General features: G+C 39.5%; 1 protein-coding gene across 1 annotated transcript in view; it reads right to left on the minus strand.

The window, feature by feature from the left end:
• Positions 1-1,606: 1,606 nt before the first annotated feature.
• RIPOR2 (RHO family interacting cell polarization regulator 2) overlaps positions 1,607-21,465 on the minus strand; it is an 80,272-nt gene continuing 60,413 nt past the window's right edge. The window contains exons 15-22 of the mRNA XM_063096446.1: positions 20,216-20,384; positions 18,603-18,738; positions 17,205-17,366; positions 16,086-16,244; positions 13,539-13,741; positions 9,863-9,946; positions 6,639-6,729; positions 1,607-2,835 (exon numbers count right to left, since the gene is read on the minus strand). Coding sequence (XP_062952516.1) covers positions 2,735-2,835; positions 6,639-6,729; positions 9,863-9,946; positions 13,539-13,741; positions 16,086-16,244; positions 17,205-17,366; positions 18,603-18,738; positions 20,216-20,384 — 1,105 coding nt within the window. The 3' untranslated portion in view covers positions 1,607-2,734. The remainder of the gene's footprint in view (positions 2,836-6,638; positions 6,730-9,862; positions 9,947-13,538; positions 13,742-16,085; positions 16,245-17,204; positions 17,367-18,602; positions 18,739-20,215; positions 20,385-21,465) is intronic.

Consider the following 21,465-nt stretch of genomic DNA (forward strand, 5'->3'; position numbering starts at 1 on the left):
CACATGGCTCACTCCCTTAGTTTCTCAGGTCATTACTCAAATGTGATTTTCCATGAGGCCTTCCCTGACCACTCTCTTTTAACTTGTGATCTTTCTCCGCTCATCTAACCTCCTCTCACCCAAGCTTGTGCAGTCATTATTCCTCTTCGTTGCCCTATTGTCTGCCCTTGCCAGGACATAAGCCCTGGGAGGCCAGGGATTTTTATTTGCCTTTTGTTTTTTCTTCATTGCTGTACAAATAATTGAGAGGTTAGAGATCTAGTTTTTAGCAAACAACTATTGTTTCCTGCCCAAGATGTACTTAGAACTTTCTATACATCAAAAGATAATAGTTTAATAAGAAGTACCGTTTCCAGGAAAATGTCAGAGATAAAAATATTTTTTTCCTTTTTTTGTTTTTCTGATATAGTGAGAAGCACTGGTGTTTTCCTCTGAATGTAAGTTTACAATTTTACTTTATAATTTTGTGAAGTATCTAAGGCAATTCAGTTAAACAGTATGAGGGTACTTCAAAATATTCATGGAAAGATTTGTATTATCTTTTAATTCTATTTTTCTACGAACTTTTGAAGTACCCTTGGATAGCAACAAACCTTGCAGGGGAAATTGTTTTTACTGCTGACTCAGTAAAAGCAATTACTGGTATTTAATGAGTCTCTTGATAAATACTTTCAAAGTTGAGTGTTAGGGGCTCCTTGGTGATGATGCTAGTGGGGGTTTGGGCTGGGAAGATACACAAGTAAATTGAGGGCTTTTTCTGTCTTCAAGGAACTCCCGGTCTCTGGTCGTAGATTCCACAGCTCTGAAATGCAGCTCTTTTTTCTCCAACTAGCTTTACAATAACTCTGAGAAGATTTATTATATATCCTCATTTATAGATGAAGGAATTTCAAGATAAGAATAAACTCAAGTTGAGAATGAGGTGTAGTGTGTTGTGGAAATACCAACTCAAGAAGGGCATGTGAAAAAAGTACATTCAAAGTTGGACAGTTAGCTCAGTTGCTTAGAGCATGGTGCTGATAACACCAAGGTCTGGGGTTCAATCCTTGTACCATCCAGGAAAACAAACAAACAAAAAATCAGACTCTGTATAAGAGACTAGTAATTCAAAAATAACTTTTATTTTAACTTACATGGGTGATGAATACAAATGCCACAAAACTAAAAGCACCTCCTCAACCAAAAATAAAACATAGAAGTGAATACAAAAGATACGGAATTAATCACTCATGCAAAATTCAAAATAATAAACAAAACAAAAACAAACCAAACAAAAAACCCTGTAACATTTGTGATTTGACTTTCTATAAAAAGAACCATTTCAACCATTTAATGTAGACTACAGACTATATATACTAACTATAGACTGTACAATGTACCTTTAAAATGAAGGATATATGCATATATATAATATTTATAAATATACAAATATGTACATTATAACTTCACAGTTGAAAGAACTATTTTGCCAGAAGCCTAGCAAACAATTTTCACTTTAAAAGGAAATGAGTCTTTTTTTAAAAGTCTTGCTAAAATGTGAATATTTAAAATGACATCTAAATGATATTTTATACAAACACATCCAAAATACAGTTGATATTCCACAGTTTAAATTACACTCACATATTGTTTTGATACCTTGGCATACCCCACCTTGTATACTCTTTCTTTAGAGGAAGAAAACTTATTTGGTAAGACCTGCTGAATGGTCTTGTATTGTTTAATGTACTTGCTACCCTGATACTGAAGCAATAATGAGAGCTGTTGTTTTAACTATTTGGCCAGGGGGTTATTCCATCTGGTGGTGAATGATTTCTCTGAGACAGTAACCACTCTTCAGGGCATCTTTCCTAATCTCAAGGTCATTTCAACAGAAGCAGGGACCACTTTTAATGTCCCTCTACTCCTACCCCATTAAGATTCTTCCAACTTCCAGGTTCTTCCACCTCAAAGAGCATCACAGCTTTTTAAATCCTCAACTTTTGGTTTTGATTTGTCTTAGCAGCAAAATACCTCTACGGTAAGGGTATCATAAAAAATGGGTCTCTTTAATTAAAAAAAGAAAAGCTTAAGCTTTGAGTTTTCTGTTTGTTTTTTTAAGAGTATGGGTATAATCTTAATAAGGTGGTTCTTAGTTGTCTATCTATCTTTTTACCATAATGGAAACATGATTTTGGAATTTTCAGGATGGAGGAAAGAAACAAAAGAAATAGTGGGAAGTTTAAAAAGTAAAATAAAAAAATTAAACTCTTACGATGGGGTCATTTTGCCAGGTTCTGCAGGCAAACTTTTATTTGAAGAAATTCCTTTTTGTGCTTTGTATTTAAAGTAAAATTAGGTAGCTAATGGGGCCCCTCAACCCTGAGAACACGACAGAGAAAAACTGCAAGGCATATGATAGTTATCAAAATACCGCACGACTGTTTCAAGCTTTAGAAGAACTTCCAAAGATGGCTATTTTAAAATTTCATACATATTAAGATAAGATGGATTCTTTTACATAGTATTTTCAGACACAATCAACAATGTAATCTACAGAATATATTCTATTGGCCAAAGGAAAAGTAGATAGATACTGTGAAAGTGGACTTTGAATTCTTTCTATAACATATTAAATTTCCAGACAATCTCAGCAGGGCTCTTCAAGTTCTAAACACTTTCTAGCTAAATCACAGCACCATCTTGATGAAAAGAGCCAGATATTATGACGGTTGTTACCAGAGTTAGCTTGTAATTAAAAGGCTGTGGCAACTTCGGCTCCGTGACGACCTCCAACTTTAATACAGTCTCGAGGAAATTTGTCCAACTGTTCATATGCCAGCCGCCCGTCTTCTCCTGTATAAAGAACATTAAGCATGAATTCAAACTTAACTATTTTATTCATCACTCAAAATAAATTAGTATGAATTGTTTAGGTATGGATTGCTATCATTTGCTATGTTAACTTTAGGTAAAGAAAAGTCATCTTCTGTTACTCTTAATTATGTTATTGTTTTCTAGGTAATGTTTAGAACAACCAAGAACTTTTGAGCTAATGCCAGAAACCAAAAGAATGCCAGGGTGTGAAACAGAATAGAAGTACTTTTGATGCTGATAATTTTACGTAAGAGATTTATTCCCGAGTTATCATATGGATTATATTTTAAGTGCATTAGGGATTTCAGTATGGCTGATCCTTGACCTCAGTGAATTGAACTTTAAGATAACTTTTACTTGTGTACATTATATTTTGATACATATAAATGATCATTGGTAACAGTCAAATTTAGGCTTTCAAACTTCAGCCAGAAAATTACCCTTTGCTATATGAACATGGTGATGCCTTCTATCAGCCAACAGCTAGTTCCATTTTGTTCACAGCACTGTCTTGAACAGCCAAGATATATTTGCAAATAATTTTAATATTTTGTTCTATTTTTCTTATTTAAAAAAATGTTTTGGGGTTGGCCGGTTAGCTCAGAGTACAGTGTTGATAACACCAAGGTCAAGGGTTTGGATTCCTGTACTGGGCCAGCCACCACACACACACACACAAAAAATAAATTTGTTTAAAAATAAATAAATACATAAAATTTAAGAAAAGATTAGAAAATGGGAAAATGAAGTGCAGAGACAAATGATAAGAAACAGGCCTTCGTACATTTAGTACAAGTGAGACGAAGGTGGAAAAAATTAGTTGTGCTCAATCAGAAGTTCATTGTGAAGGAAAACAAAAGTAAAAAAAGATTCATGAAATGCTGGAAATATATTGATGAGCTGGATTTAGAGTCCATGACTGTAATCATGGATTTTATAATATAGTCTCTGGAAACAGAAACCTTTCAATCAGCCAAAAATCTGGTTGGTTTTTTTGTTTTGTTTTGTTTTTTTGCACATTTAACTTTTTCAGGAAAATATTAGATACAAAAATAGAGATTTGCCTGAATTTAAAAGAAACTTGCAGTGAACTCTTCTATAAGCAAAAGTCCGTTAATTTAAAGAGATTTTTGTTAATTGATTCTGCATGCTTTGACTTTTCAGAGGCAAATGCTATATTTTTCCTAGTACGGTAATTTTCAACTTTTTATTTGAAAAAAAGTTTATGCAAAACCCTGATACATAAAACAGATTAAAAACAGGACCTTTCCAGTTGATGGCAGGGAAGATGAGCCCTAAAGTAGGTCTGTTTCTAAGTTCTCCTTGCTGACTCTCCTCCCCTGCACCCCATGGCTACCCCAGCTCAGAAAATCTATTTGAAGAACCACTTACGCCAGGCCAGTTCCTAGTTCACTCATGAATCGATTTCAGTTTAGAGTTAAGTTCTCCTGCCAGAGTCCCACAGAGTCTAGTGGCCTAGAGAGTCAGGATTCCATCTGTGAGAGGTTATGCAAGCTCTGCATGCCTCAGTGGGCCCCTCTGTAAAATGGGACTGAACGTGCCTCATGGAATTCTTGGGAAGACTAAATGAGCTAACACTCGGATCCCTCAAAACAGTGCCTGGCACATAGCAAGTTTTCCATGGGTATTACCCAATGTTATTACAGTGACACAGCAGGGCCGGGTTCTTAGGGCATCTCACTCTCACTAATGTTCTGTTTTCAGGGGGCTTTGATCTGTGTTGGCGCCTTTGCTTGTCCTTTAACAGCCTTGTGAAATAGGCAGGGTGCTGGAGGAGAAAGAACCCAGCTTTGTAGAATCAGCTAGTGTGGTTCCAAGCAGGACTGAGGTTCAGCTGGGATGCACTGGAATGGCCATGGCTGTGGTAAAAATTGCTCTGTCTAATATAGGGGCCACCAGCCATATGTGGCTATTTAAATTTAAATGGTAATTACTCGAAATTAAGTAAAGTTAAAACTTTAGTTCCTCAGTCACAGCAGCCAAGTTGAACTCCTCAATAGCCACATATGATTACTGGCTGCCATATTTTACAGTGCACATATAGAACATTCCCATCATCACAGAGGGATCTGTTAGACAGCTCTGGGTTAAAATATTGAAATAATTCCATAGTGGTTGGAAAACATTTGCTGCTTTGAGCATTCTGAGTGCCTGTGATGACCTTCAGCCTTTCACCATAAGATGTCTTTTTGATTCCCATTGAAAATATTATTTTCATTATATTATTATTTAATTATATTAATTCAGTCATCTGTGTAAGAGAAAAATGTACTAGTATTTGTGTATTGGAGGTCAAAGGAGATTTATAATATTGAGCTCAGGGGATTCTCAAACTTCATTGCATATTAGAATCACCTGGGAGGCTTTTAAAACTCCCACTGCTGAGGCACACTTCAGACCAATGAAAGCAGAATCTTTGCAGTGGACTCCAGACATGACTATGTTTTAAGCTTTCCTGGTGATTCCAGTGTGCAGCCAGTTTTGAGAACCACAAACTGGCAGTGTGAGAGGGCATGGGGCTGGCGTGAGCGGCGTGTGTAAAAAGCTAAGGTTGAAGCAGGATGAGGATCATTTCTGGAGATGCTGCTGTTTGCACAGCACAAGTGAAGCATGGGGCACATTCCAGAGGGATAAACTTCCTTAGGTTACACTGGAAGTAGAAGCATCATTGGCCATGCTTTACAAACGTCTGGGTTACCTTCATTGTTATTTCAGAACACTAAGGGATAAAGGAGTTTAAACTAATAATACCCTGGTACATTTTTTAGAGAATTAAGTAATTTCTATGCCCAAAACAGCCATAAGGAATAACTGTTTTATCCTTTAAACAAACACATGCTGGCTAAGATTTCTGTGCAACGAATAATATACTCAATAGCAGAACAGAGCCTTATGAAACCCATAACTGTAAGAAAGAAGGCCTAATAATGAATGGGATTTTCACGGTGATTATAAATGCCATGAGATTCTTCTTCACATTATTAAACTACGATAGTCAAACTAGGGTGGCTTTTTTCCATCGAGTATTATTGACTGGATTATGTTTGAGGACTTTTATAAGTATAGTTTTTACACTTTAAGAGTGTATCTTAAAATTATAACAATTATTTATAGTTTTTAACGCAGGGTTAAGAAAGGCTTTCCCCGCTCCTATATCCCAAAAAAGAAGGAAAGGATGAAACCTTCTAGGCATGAACCTTTATAAAATGAAGTGAAGATGGGTTACCTGGATATTTCAGAATAAAATACATACTTTAATTCTTTTCCTTGGTGTCAAGACTCAGATGGGCTTAAGGCCGGCAGAGCAATCAGAGTTAACTTGGGAGTCAGGGGGAGGCTAAGACACCTGGGGGTTTGCAACATTCCCCAGGATGCGTTGCTGGTTCTTCAACCAATCGTTGTCCGCCAGGGAGTGCCAACCCCACCCTAGCAACCCAACAAGGATTCCTTTGGCCTCTGTGGTAGACCTTGACTTCTGTGTTCTTGACTCCAAATAGTGCACAGATTGATTAACCCATCTAGATCTGCTCCAGAGAATAAACTTCACTCCTAGCATCCAGGCCATTAGAACAAGGAGTTGAGGTGAGATGAATATTGATCAGTTCCTCATATTCTGTTGTGTGTATGTGAATAGACAGCCTACAGGGAAAAAAACTGCTAAAACAGGGTACATGAAACTTTTCCCTTTGAGAGTGTCAGAAGTAAACAATCACGAAACAAAACAAAACAAAAAACCAAAAAAACCACCCCCCAAAACTCACCAAGAGACAAGAGGGTTTCAGAGGCCACATTTCTGATTTCTTCAGTATCAGACTGACACAGTGTCACCAGCATTTTAATGCTTTCAGTAGCCTAGGGAGGAAAAATACTTTAAATAGTGTTCTGACATTTAGGTCCGGGGTTCTATGAGACTCAGCATTTCATAGCTGAGAGGGACTTTAAAAACCATCTAACCTAGGGGTTCCCCAACCTATCTGAGCATCAGATCACTTAGGGAACTCCCTTAAAAATGCAGTTTCCTAGGTGCCACTTCAGATGCACTGTATCGGAATTTCATGGGATGGAGCCCAGGATTCCTACTTGCGGGAACTCCAATGAACAGCTAAATTCCTCATTTCACGAAGGACTCCAGGTCTGGAGGGGTGAAGTGACTAGCCTGCTTTACAGAACAGAACCCATCTTTCGTAGTTCTTTCTACCATATCCCACTGTTTCCAAGACAGCTTAATTTAAGAATTCCTAATATTCAGCTTATATTCTAAAACAGAGGAGAGAACAAAGGTGAACGATGGGAACTCTTCTATTTGTTTAAACTATAAACATTTATTGCGTACTCTATGAACCAGATTACTCACAAGGTGTGGGAGATTCTGCAATAAACCAGACATGGTCCTGGCCCTCAAGAGTCTATAGACTAGTGGGAAGGCAGATTGTTAAATAAGTAGAGGAATTATTGCAATGAGTGATAGACTGAGTCAGGGTGCTAGGGCAGAACACGACTGGGAAATGGATCCCGTATGGTCAGGCAAGTCTTCATGGAGGGAGTGATCCCTTAGAGGTAGCCAAGTTTGGGCACCTGGTAGGTACATTGTGTGTCAGGTGGGGGTAGGCGGGTGTTTCGGGGTGTAGAGAAGGAAACAGTGCTAGGCAAGGGAAATGGCTTGTGACAGGGCCCAGAATCCAAGGGTGGCTGGAGATGCACTTGGAGAAGAAGGCAGGGGCCAAATCAAGGAGAGCCTTGCAAGCCATGTTAAAGATTTTGGACTTAATTCTAAGTCCACGCCTTAATTCATGTCTAAGTATTCAGATCATGGAAGCCACGGAAGAGTTTTAAACAGGATTTGTATTTTATTATGAGCATTCTCACTGCAGTGGAGAAGATGGACTGAATAGAGTTCAGAGTATAAGGAGGCAGGGAGACTGGTAAGAAGGTTGCTCTCTAATCCAGGTGAGAGACAGAGACATCTGAACAGAGTCCAGATGGGGATCGTGAAGAGTAGACAGATTGGAAGTGAGATCTACAGGATGGAGAGACAGAGTGGATGAGGAAGATGAGGTGAGGGGAGGGATCACTGCTGACTTCCAGGTTTCTGGCATGAGCTACTGGGAGAGTGGTTGTAGGATCCACCAAGATATAGGAGACTACAGGTGGGGGTGGGGTGAATGGGGTTTGAAGTGGTTTCCTAGTAGAGATATCTAACAGCAAGCTAGGTATTAGACGGGAAGGGAAGACCTGGACTGGAAATATTGTGAGTCATCAGTGTACAGATGATAACAAAAGACGTGGGAGTTCTCCAGGGAGAACATGATGAGGGAGCAGAGGGTCTAGCATGTTCAGGGCAAGTAGAAGAAAGGGAGCCTGTCTTCTGCAAGACAAACATGCTCTTACTGAAATTCTTGGGGAGTTGAGTCTTGGAAGAAAGCTAGGTTTATGAAGTGGTAGTGGCGGTGCTGGGTGCAGACTGTGGCAAACTGGAGTGAGCAGCCTGGGTAGACCATGGGTTATTTTGCCCCATTGGGACAGATGGGAGACTAAAATTGGAGGACCACTTGATCCAAAGACTATGATCTCTCAAGGTTGTTTTCAGGTTGATCACAGAAGAGAACGTTGTGAGACATCTGCATGCTATCACTAATTAAGAAAAAAGTTTCCCGACAACTTGGCTAGGATTGATTGATTTGGGTGGATAAAATCATGCGTCTGCACTGTTTTTCACACTGAGCTACATGGAATCCCTTTCAGGAGCCAGGAGGGCAGGGATGGTTTAGAAAGAGGTCTTTTTGTTCAGCATAAAGGATTCTATCTTCTAGGAGAAAAGGAACAAGAGGAGGAACCTGGTGCCTCCAGACTTGGGATATGCCAGAGTTTAAAACTGTAGCCTCCGCCTTACTGATTGCCGTGGGCTATTGCAAAACATAACTGTTTTCTACCACTATTGACTTGAACAAAACAAAGTCACATGTAGTTACTGTTTAAGGAAAAAAAGAACTCTAAAACTCATATCCAGTGAAAAGGAGATGAGAAATATCACTAAAGGAGGTACTTTCCTTTATAGCACATAAATCCATAAAAATCCACACAGATCACTGTATCTTCAAGTCTTTATTTACATTAAGCCTGTATCACAGACACCCATCACTGATATGTATATCAAGAGAGCATCCAAATAAAGAGCAATCACTGTGGGCTTTTCTGGCCACCTGAAGGTAGTTTTTGACCAAGTAATAAAGAAGGCAAAATTTCCTAGAGCTGTTTTCCTTCACAGATCATTAACTTTTTCTTTGTAGGCGTTAATCCCTTTCTTCATGTCCCATCAGGCCTGCAGGTCCCTGCCCCTGTCCTCTGTGCCCATCCAAGATTTCAGCATGTTCTCAGGTGTGGCCTTCTCATTCTTTTCCCAAAACTGATTCATCTTATTTTTTGTGATGAACATACGTCAAACATTAAATCTTGCCTATTGAAACTTTCATGTTGGGAATTCTCACCCTTTTCTTTTTTCATTTACATTTTAGGTCTCTTGTTTCTCACTTACTCTTCCCTCTGACACAATTAAGATTGATTAGTTGCTTAATAAATAGTTTGTGGGGAAGAATCTGGGAATTTAGGCACATTAAATGTTAGTACTTTGCAAATTTTATTTTCCCCTGCTATTTACTGGTACACAATAAAAACTGGTGAGGTCACCATATCATCTCTCTTTTGTGATAAGATATACTTTTCTGATTCTAACCCAAAGGTGAACTGATTCCTTGGGCTATGGCAAAATATAATTGTTTTCTGCCCCTTATTGATTTGAACAAAACAAAGTCACATGTAGTTATTGTTTAAGGAAGAAAAGGACCTCAAAACGAATATACAGGCAAAGGAGATGAGACATACTGCTAAAAGAGGTGCTTTCAAATACGGAAAGAAAGCTGTCATACACACGTGGCTTAGCCCAGCTCCAAGCTGAATGGCTCTAAGGGGCTCTGAGGCTGGACTTTACCTCAAGGCTCTTCAGGGCCAGGCAAGCTGCCTTCTGGAGTTGGAGGTTTGTCTTTGTTAGTGCTTCACAGTAATAGAGCAAAGCCTGAAAGAAAAAGAGGGATGCCGTAGAGACATTTGATTTGTTTGTAGTTTAAGGGTACAAATTAGTGTTTTTTAGTATATTTAAAAATCACCATTGCTATGTAATTTCAGAACATTTTCATCACTCCAGAAAGAAATGCTGTACCCATTAGCAGGCATTCCCATTGTCCCCTCCATCCAGCCCCTAGCAACCACTAATCTACTCTCTATCTCTATGGATTTGTCTGTTCTGGACATTTCATATAAATGAAATCATACAATATGTGGCCTTATATGTCTTGTTCTTTCACTTAGCATAATGTTTTCAAGGTTCATCCAGGTTGTAGCACGTATCAGTACTTCATTCATTTTTATGGCCAAATTATATTCCATTATATGGCTAGATCACATTTGGTTTATTGATTCATCAGTTGATGGACATTTGGATTGTTTCTATTTTTTGGCTATTATGAGTAATGTTCCTATGAACATTTCTGTACAAGTTTTTGTGTGGACATACAGTTGAACACTGTTAAAGGAAGCAGAGATATGCAGTATAGGTTATTACAGAAAGAATAATAGCAATAACAGAAACTAGCCCTCAATTATACCAGGCCTAAATAGGTAGAGCCTGGGCTTCGGCTTTTGAGGACCTCTCTCTGGCTAGCCTTTTGACCTCTACCATCTTCTTCCTGGGAGTGAGCAGCAAAAAGGGGAGGAAATAAACCACAACAGGGCCACTGCACGGGGGGCTAGTATCCCTTATGAAAGGAACAAAGTGACTGCCCTTGAGGGCATTGACTCCCACTGACCCCCTCCAAGCTCCCATTACTGGACTGAAGCCCAGGACTACATCTAGCATTTCGTCCCCGTTGAGTCACTGTTATCATGTAATCATGCCTGGGAGAAAGGGCAATTTAAGTTGTTATCAGCCATTTAGGTCTTGGAATACGTGGTTTTGGTAAGGGTTAAACCTTTGTTTTGGGGGTTAAACCCTGATGGCCCTTAGGAGAGGTAAAGGAGAGAAATGGGCAAAGTAGAGAGGAGACATGTGCTAAAGTTTATACACTTTATAATTTTAACAAGGGCTGGCCTTGGAGGTCAAAAACCGATTGAGGTTGGCTATGCAAAATGCTAAGAGTCATAATCCATTTAATTTGGTTAACTTGGTAGAAACATTATTTCTGTTTGTCCCATTTCAGGAACACATGTAAGTATGTGTATAAATATATAAAAACATATTAATTCATTTTTCCAATGAACAAATGACGAGCCACTTAAATGTCAGGTTAACATGCTAGGTGATAGGGCAAACCTGTCTATATTATGTTCACGGATGCTACCTGACCCTGTGAACTTCATCTCAGAGAGTAACTTCCCATAGGAGTTTGTAACAGGGCACTGTGCTCAACTAAGACAACAGTGATTACTGAGTGCCCGGCCTCTGGGCCACACCATTCCTTTGAGCACAAGGACTGAACCTTTATGACTTGAGTGGGAACTGGGGGGAGAACAGCTTGAGAAAGTATTTGGCATTTCCCAGGATCTTGCAGAGTACAAAACAAGTGACCAATATATTGCTCACTTTAGTTTGAGTGGTTGCCTAAGAAAGGGTGGCTGTGGTGACACTCAGATTGATATTAGTTCCAGGAAGCAAACAGAAGGCACAATGTGAAGCAAGAAGCCCCCTGTTTTAATGCAGAGGCCATCAGCATCTCCTCTGGCAGGTTCAAGATGATTAAAGAAGCAACAACATCCTAATACAACAGTATAATTGGAAAAGAGTGTATATTTCCTACTTGTCTAGGTGGAAGGAAAAAAAAGCATAAAATAAAAAAATCAACACAAGCAAATTTTACTTTGTTTCAGTAGCTCAGATTTTTGAAGCAAGGTTCAAGGTTTATGGTAACACCAGCTCTCATCTAGGTATTTTTCTATCATGTTAGCCCTTCACATATAATTTCAAGAATTTAATGTACTAACTTTTGCCATTCCATATAAGAAAAAATAAAAAGAGTTCAGGCTTTGGGGGTCACATTTCTAGTTGGTAATCCACATTCTATCACTTAACTAGTGTGTAATCTTAGCCAAGTTTAACTCCTTGCAGGCTCAGTTTCCTTGCCTGTAAAACAGAGGATAATAACATCCACCTTGTTAGAGATAAGGTAGCTAAGTGTTGTAGCACAGTGCCTGGTGCTTAGTAGGTACACAGTAATTGGCGGTTAGTATTTCTTTTGAACTATTTTCCCTTTATTTCTACTGTGTCCACAAAACTCTCCATACAGTGCCAGGGACACAGCAGTCACTTAATAAAGCTAATTTGTGAAAAATGAATCAGAGATAATGAACATAAGAGCTAAGTTGGGACAAAAAGAGAGCATTTAGCCTGTGGCATGTACCCTGAAAGTAAGTGGTATGTATAGGAAAGCCAAAGGAGGGCTGTGTCATAACTCTTATGTTTGTTTCTAAAGGCATTCTAGAACACTAGTTCTAGACCAAAGAGTCCCGCTCATAGAAAACTTTACACACTCAGATGTGCGTCCATACTGCTACTAGCAGGGCTTACGCTTCTTTAATTTTCCTCCTCTCTTTTTGGTGGGGGTGAGAGTGGTTGGCCCATAGAACAGCCTTTTGAGCTAACTCCACTAAAAGACCAGACCCTGTAGGAAAGAACATGAAGTTCACCCTCTTGGGCCAAAATGGCATTAGAATGGAATATCTTCTCGTGAGTACACAGACATCCCACCACACCCTAGATTAGGTAATGCCCTAGAAAAGTTAAACAAACTCTTCTCAGAGTTCAACATTTGACCTTTTCAAGGACAAGAAGGGGCCATGTTTCATTTTCTTAAGCTGATCTGGACATCGACAAGAGTTAGTTTTTAGAATGACAGTAAAAACTGTAAAGGGCTCCCAGAGGACCAAGCCCCCTGCTTGTATGGGTCCCAAAGTGCTTGAATTGCAGATTCCTGTTACATCTTGGACAGCTATTGAGTGAAAGCTGAGGGAGAGGTAAATCACCTCTTCCTGGCAATAGAAGTGATGGCTTTTCAAATTAAAAAATATTCTAGCTCTTACACCCAATAGTTTGATGACTTGGCCCCGAACTAGTCATAAAAAGCCTGTATGTACGCACATAAGTACACATATATACTTTAGCATAATATTTTTCAGAGTTAGAAACTACACAAATGCCTACCGATATGGAATAAGAAAATAAATGATAAGATATCCATATACTGACGTGCTATTAATCCAGAAGTGTAATAAACTAGACCAATATGTTCAGACATGGAAAGAAAATAACCATGATATATCATATTTAAAAAATCAGTTATGAAACAACAGTGTGATCTCATTTTTAAAAAATTAATTTTATATCTTGGTGTATGTATAGAAAAAAATCTGAAGGAATAGACATTAAGTTAGTAATAGTTTTTTCTGGGGACTGGACTTATGGGGCACTTGACTATATTTCTGTATTTTAAATTGTTTTAAAGTATGTATTATTAATAAGTGGAAGATTATTTTTTATAAAAGAATAGATGCTAAAATGTTAAATGACAGAAAATTAAACAAACTTCTGGCTTGATGGCCATGACTTAGTGTCTTACCTTTTCCCTGAAATGCTCATTTTTGGAGGCTGCTGCCAAGTAAAGTGTCACAGCCTCACTAACTTCGTTGTCGTCTCTGGTTAACAGCAAAGCCAGAGTCCTGAGTACTTCCTGCTGGGCCGGGAGGGTGCCAGGCACAAGGGCACTCATGGTCTGTAGCAGTTTTTCATTTCTTAGTGATTGCAGAGTGTGAACCATGGAAACTAGAGAGTAAGAAGGAAACAGAGTTTATGTAACAGTAAAGTAATGTGCTCATTAAAAATATAAATAAGACTCAAGTATATATGAAAGCATATACATAATAACAGATGCAAGCATATATGAAAAATTAGTCTATGATAAAGGTGATGTTTCAAATTAGTGAGAAAAGGACAGATTATTTACATAACTATGTTGAGGCAAGAGGTAAATCATATGGGAAAAAAGTGAAGATTGATTTCCACCTCATAATGGCTGTGAAAATAACTTATAGAATTAAATAGTCAAATGTAAAAATATACAGTGAAGAAAATATATCTAAACATTTTTTACAATCTTCCTAACCAATCAGTCTATCTATCTATCAAACTCAGTTGCCCTTTGTCTTTTAGTCATATCCATCTGGCAACACCCTAATCCTGGGTGAGCCCAAGTCTGTTATTTCTCTGCCTGCACTCAGGCCTCTGGGACCTGATAGAAAAACCCATTTAGTTGGTTGGAATATGAAGACAATATGATTTTTTAAAAAATGGGTTTTGAGTCCCATTTGAACAAATTGATCATGTTCCATGACTAAAGAATATATTCTAATTCCTAACTAGATATTCATCATTGGCATCCACTAGTCACAAAATCGCTAGGATGAGAGTGTTTCTGGTCAGCAAAGATGGAAAAATATAAGCTAAAATATTGTGTTCCATCAATAGAACTACATTCCCTACATAGTGGACAAATTTTTGAATTAATTAGATTTTTTGGTTTTAATTCCCTATTTTCCCTGCTGTGGATGTTCTGCCAGTTACACTGCTATGTAAATAAATACCCTAGTAAAAAGTCTTGAGATAATATTATGTATTGTAACAGTTAAATAAACAAATCACAGACCTCAATGTTCAACAGTACAATCGAATATATTAGTATACATTCAAATGCAGATATTATAAAATAAGAATATTTTCAAAGAATATTTAATAATATGGAATATAATGTCAAATAAGAAAACAGGATATATACCCTATAAAGAATAATCACAACTTTGAAATCTAAAACCTGTGCATATTCAACTGAAAAACTTTAAATTTTAAAAGCAGGAGAATGGGTGATTTGAATTTTTTTCCTTTATAGTTCTCTGTTTTCTAAATTTTCTATAATGAAGGCCTTTTCATTTTATAATGAAGGAAAAAGAGACACTTAAAAGGTTGGGGTTTTTCTTCGTCGCCCTTCCCCATTCGACTGGTAAATCAGTGGCCTTCCTGGGGACCATGTAATAAGAGGCTTAGAGATATAAACTGCCACCAATGTAAACTGAGCAATAGAGACATTTGCTCAGAACATTGATTTAGGCTGTGATAAATTTAATATCAAGAAATGAAGAATACAATAAAATGAAACCCATAGTCCTAAAACAGGGCCTTCCTGCCCAGGCGTTCTCTTCCTGGGCCTCTGTGCTACCATTTGCTATTTGTAAGGGGTTATAGGCAGACTGTCCCGTGTGCCACGCTGGGTGGAGGAAGATTTTGTTCCTTCACTATGATGCCAACCAATGTGCTGACCATGTTGTCACAGGGTTTAATGTTCTGGAAAGAGAAAGGCCAAACCTGGCTCTGTGACAGACACATTGCTGCTACCTGGTGCTAGGCCAAACTCTCCACCTAGTCCCAAAGAACACACCACATTCCTCCTGTCCATTTTAACCCACACAAGGCTCTGTGGATTTATAGAGCACAATCCTGGGAATCAGAAACCAGCCCCTTACTGCCTGGTTGCACCCCCAAAGAGATTTTCGCTCTATACAGATAGTTACTGTGTTTTTAATATTAGAAGTGCTAGTGAAACGGCAATAGTAAACCTCATTGCTAGCCCCCTACGTTGGTGCCCATTTTCCTCTTGCTCTGGGTAGGCAGCCCTGGATTTAGTTTTCCACCTTTTCCTCCTATCCCTTCACACTGTGTCACCCCATTGCTTTCTTATAAATCCCATTTTTTGCCTAACATTAATGAAAACTCCCCCTGAAAGGGCAATACAAAATAGTATCACCTGAGAGTTTGATCCTAGAAATGACAAATACACTAATGAAGGAAAGAAATTACAGTGACACCTTAAATCATTTACCATCTTCCTGTTCATTGTACACCTCTGCTGGGACATTGGGATGCTCTTAGTAAATCCTTGTTTCATTAACAAGAGGCTACTGATGTTAAAGCCCAGAAGTCATTTAAAAGGCAAATCTCAGTTTGACTGTGGACTTGGGGAAAAAAAAAAGTTACCAACACTAAGAACCAAGATTAAAAAGACCAGAGATAACTAAATTGAGCCAGCACTGTAATGTGACAAAAGAACATGTCCCACCTTGCCTGGCCAGCTGGCTCAGGTAATTCTCTAGGTCACTCACACCGTGGCTGGTAAAGTAACTGTAATACTGGAAAACAGTGATGACTTCTGAGGAGAGGCTGGAGGAAAGCAGAGGCTCAGCCCGGTCCAGAATCTGGGACACCAGGGTTTGAAACACTATTTGGAAAAGAAAGATACAAAGCAGCTTAAAAGCATGACCATTCATTCATTCATTCATTCATTCAATAATTCATTCCGTATAAGATAGAATGAGGTGTGTAAAGTGAACTAATCTTCGCTGTACAGCTGGGGGCCTTTTGCATATGCACACTCCTGTGTACCTGCCATTTAGCTCAAGATAGAGAAGACTGCCAGCAACCTTAACAAGGGTTCTTGTGTCCCTTTCCAGTCTATAGCTACCCCACCCCCACCATATGTAACTAATAATCTGACTTCTATCAATATGAATTAGTTTTGCCTGTTCTTGAACTGTATAGAAAAGGAATTATGCAGTATATGCTTTCTGTATCTGGTACCTTTTACTCAACAAAGTATCTTTGAGATTCACCCAAATTGCTGCTTGTAGCAGTAATTGATTCTCCTTTTCAAAAACTGCTGTGTAATACACTATGATATGGATATACTATGATTTATCCATTCTCTTGTGGGCATTCACGTTGTTTGTAATTTTTGGCTTTTGTGAATAAACCTTCTTATACATGCCCTTTCTTGTGAACATAAGCACTTGTTTTACTTCATACATTTAGGAATGGAATTGCTAAATGTATCACAGGGTGGGAGATGTAGTGAGCTTTAGTAGACATGACCAGTTTTTCCAAAGTGGTTGTACCATTTGACACTCCCATATTGGTGATATTTTAATGAAAAGACTATATATATCTAAACAGCAAAACAGATATGTAGTACCTTTAAAAGTCACTGCTGATACTCTGAATTAAAATATGCTCTTACATCACTGAGTAGATGATGCTTTCCCTGGAGAACGCACCATTTTTCCAGGGCTGGCCTCCTGTGTGCCCCCCACCCACTGTGGGGCAAGCAGTGGTGGGTGGGACTCTACCTGCACTCGCTCTGGCACTGAAGGACAGAAATTCTCTCCCTACTGCTGGCCTGTACCTGGGTCTGCCAGTCCTGGATACTCTTTGTTGACAGTTCTGGCAAAGCTGGCCTCCAGCTGCTTAATCACTCTGTCAGCTGAGCTGTGGTAGACACCAACCGGGCTGCAGCACTTGGTCCAGAATGACAGCAAGGACAGCTTTTTGTGAAACTCTGGTATGGCTGGAAAAGAAGGGTAACCCCCCATCCCACAATACATGTTTGAAATGAAGTAGATGAAAAGATGTCCCTGGGTGGGGGTGGGGAGGCATTATTAGGGCCCGTCCCTGCCCAAGACTGTAGTTTTCAGTTAAAACTGCTACAGGATTCCTCTGTGGCTGGCAGATGGTCCAAAGGGTAAAGAAGTTATGATGAGGAACTCATCCTGCCTGGGGAATGAAGAGAAATGCAGAAAAAGTAAAGCTGTTTGCTCTCGGTGACAGAAAACACAGCAGCTCTACCCCTGGGAAACGTTCCAGCTCATCTGTAACTTTGCAGCAAAAAAACAGTACATGATCAGAGACTTAAACATCAGGAGATTTTCCTGAAGGGGATGGAACATGGCAGTAGGTGGCTGCCAGGTGGCCCTAAGACCACAATGACTGAACAACATGGTACCACGGAGCACATGACCAGTATTTCACTCATGTGTGGTTTTGACCATGGAGAGGGCTCTCGGAGAGGAGCGGACATGAGTCACTTGAAGCCTGAATGTACTGCCCCTTTTCATGCCTCTCAGATACCTGCCAAGGTCACTTGCTCCTAGTAGGAATAGATGCAGGAGGCATAAATGTACAGGGAGACTTAGAGGGTGTTTTAGGCTGAAGGGGAGATTACCTAGAAGACCTTGTTTCCATTGAATATCTGACTTGAAAACAGACATAGATGTCTGTCTTTACAAAAGAGCCCTGTAGCCAGACCCCACAAATTCAAAGGCATCTTCCCCAGGTCAAGTTCTCCATCTAAAACTCTCAGCCCCAGGAACTCTCCTGGAGGCCTCCGAATCCACATATTTCTACCTTTTCCCAGCAGGGTTTGGAAGATCTTCCATTTGACACTCAGCTGCTATAGAAGTTGTCTTAGCCAGCTCCATGGTGCAGAACAATCCTGATTATCTGTCCCTAAAGAGAATAGCACTAGCAGAAAAAGTGTAAAAGTTGGCCTGTGAGGTGCACACTGTTTCTGTGTCTGACTTCTGGAGGTGGAGGCCCCTGTAGAAGGAGCTATGTGTTTGCTGATTTGACTCAGAAGGCTGAACTGTGGCATAATGAGCCCAACTAGTATGGAGACCTTACCCTGCTCTATGGCCTAAGAATGTGCTTCCGTCTTCCCGACAAAGCAGCGAACAGGCACAGACACTGGAGTGGGCTAGTGGAGTCATTGCTTCCGTGGGCGGTGCTGTGAGTGGCAGATGCTTACCTTCAATCACAGAACTGATGTTTCCTATGTTCTCATCGCTGACAGCTGCTAGTTTCTCCATCACTTTGATCTGCCTAGAAAGCTTCTCTAAGAGGTTTCTTGCCACAAATGGGGTTTTGCTTGAGAAAACAATTTGCTGATAAAACAAACAAAACCACTGTTTCAACTATGCTATAGTCAACAGAGCTTTCCCTCCCCAGCCTCATCCTTCCTGAATGTGGTGGTGAGGCTAAATAAACGCATACAGTGCCTTTGTTCCAGCTTGATAACGCTCCTCATTCCATGCCAGTTACGACATCTGATGAAATCGGACAAGTTTTTGCTGCTTTAGACTTTTTTCATGCCTGTATATATTCTGGAATTTTCTCAGTAGTAGAGCTGCAAGGTTATTGTAAAGCTCTTTCCTTTTATGTGTTGTAAATCTGATCTTGCTCTTTGAAACTTGGAGGGCACATTTAGACTATCTTGGCATGTAAGCAGAAAGAAATTTGTTTTACAAGTGCAGTAATTTTCCACAGCATGGTTTTATTTTCTTGTTTTCAAGCTGAAAACTAAGAACAGAGCGTATAATAATCAGAATTACAATTAGAGCTATCTTAGAATTAATGAGTGCTTACTGTATACCAGGCACTGATCTGAGCCCTATATATGTATCAGCTCATGTTATTTCTCAGAACCCAAAGAGGTGGGTCCTATTGATATCTGATTTTACTGATGAGAAAACTGAGGCACAGAGAGGTTAAGTAACCTGCCCAAGGTCACATAAGCAGTGAGTGGTTTCATTTGTGTGTATGTCACAAGAATGAAGAGGCCTGAGAGAGGAAAGGACACAAGTCACTTGCTGCCTGGTGGTTGGTCAGCTGGTAGGCATGGATGCAGGAGGCAGACCTGTACCACCATGCCGGACTGTCTAAAGCATTTGGACTCTAAAACAAATAGGCTTTTCAAACTCAACACTCTAGTATAACAATTATGTATGAGTGCCTTTCATGTAAGTAAATATAGTAGAAATAAACTATGTTTAAAAAATAATTATAGCTAATAATTATATGATTCTTATTGAAAGCCCATTTTTATCTCTCTGTAATTAGATAATAAATGAATAAGTACACTCACTGATTCAGGAGTGCAAGTGAGAAATTAAGTCTCTAATCCTCACTCTTTCAACCCATGTCTTTATAGCCACTTCTTTTGTGTTTCTAGTGCTGAGCTTCCCCACAGAAGAGGTGAATTGTTATAACCGTGGTCTTATCAGAGGAACAAACACTGCAATGACTATTGCATGTCGATTAGTCTTTGGGAGAAAACATTCACTCCAGCATGGAAGAGAATACTCTTATGACTCATAGAATAACACCTCTAAAAGGTAAACAGGTGGTTTGCTTGGCACACTGTCAGGCTCAGCAAGTGTAAAGAGGTGTGAGAACTCTCATTCAAATAGTTGATGAGTTGAGGAAGAACAGGCATGGCCATCAGAATGTTTGCTCAGATCAAAGCAGGACTGCTCTCTTATTCCTGATTCTCTTTTCCCCAGGGAAACTAAGAAACGGGAGCACTTTCCTGGTATGTAATCAACCCGGGCTCTCAGACACAAGTGTGGTCTCTAATCCTACCTGAACGAGTTGAGTGCAGTATTGTAGGTGCCTAACGATGGTGATGTCCAGGCTCTCATTTCCTGTGGTCAGTGGGAGAGGGCTTCCTGCCACACTGGTCCCAACTCCTGTGTCTTCAGTCAGCGCTTCACTAAGATGCCCCCTGGCTTCCGGGTGAACTGACCTGTAACTGGTGAAGCAGGAAGGTGGGCGAGACATTAGCTATTTCGGTCTGTGTACAAGCCACACGTCAACTCAAAACGGCTCAGTTCAGGCCCCTAACAGCACCCACTGAAAACAGTCTTTCATTTGCCTACCTTGAAAAATAAAGACACCTTTCAAAAATGACTTAAGTCAGCCCAGTCACCAATTTGTTTAGTGTTAAAAGACCATGCAAACAAATTGCTTCCAGAGTTCTCTGTTTGCGCCTCAAGCACAATGATCCATTTATGAAGTTACTTCACGAAGGAGTCTTTGAAATGTGTCCTCATTTTGCAGTTGTTGCACTTTCCTACTCTATTGATGGGGTGATTTGCCAAATTTTCTGGGATTAAACTGTCCTCTGTAATTGTGGTTTCCAAGAGCAGTACCATTAAGAAATAATCTGTCAAGGCTTTTTCCTGGCCTCAGATCAATTGCTGCTTGAAGAAAAGGAAAAAGGAAAGCTGCCAAGAAGAGAGACACAGTGTTCTACTGTGGACAAAAGTTAAAAAGGGTGTTTGAATATTTAGAGGCATAGCTTAGTCCTGCCTCTCATGCTTTGTTTAAACCCCACTGTTGAACTGTCTAAAGTTGTATCATCATGGGCACTTACATTAAAAAAAAAAAAATCTAGCTAATTTTTAAATTAGCTAATTTTATTCTTAAAATGAATCTGTGTGTTAGGGAGGGAGGGAATAGCAGTCTCTTTTCACAGATGGAAGGACTGACTAGCAGAAGTGTTAACTAGAGTGTTCTGGTTCACACAGCTAGGCAGATACAGTGCAGATTTTGGCCTCTAGCCCCACACTCCTTTGTGTCCACAATTTTAAAAGATCATGCACCACAGCTTAGAGGCTTTCAATGCTTCACTCCCATTCACAATTACCTCCAAGGAGAAAACATGACCTTGTGTCCTGGCAGTCAACACGTGGCCGTCAACACACATTTAAAACACACGCACGCATTTTTTCCTAATACTTCTGATGATGGACAGTAAGATTGATCAAATTAGACATATTTAATATCAATGTTCTATAGTATGTTCAAAAACTGCAATGTTTTAAACATTT

The sequence above is a fragment of the Cynocephalus volans genome, chromosome 5 (assembly GCF_027409185.1).
Source record: "Cynocephalus volans isolate mCynVol1 chromosome 5, mCynVol1.pri, whole genome shotgun sequence".
Taxonomy (NCBI): domain Eukaryota; kingdom Metazoa; phylum Chordata; class Mammalia; order Dermoptera; family Cynocephalidae; genus Cynocephalus; species Cynocephalus volans.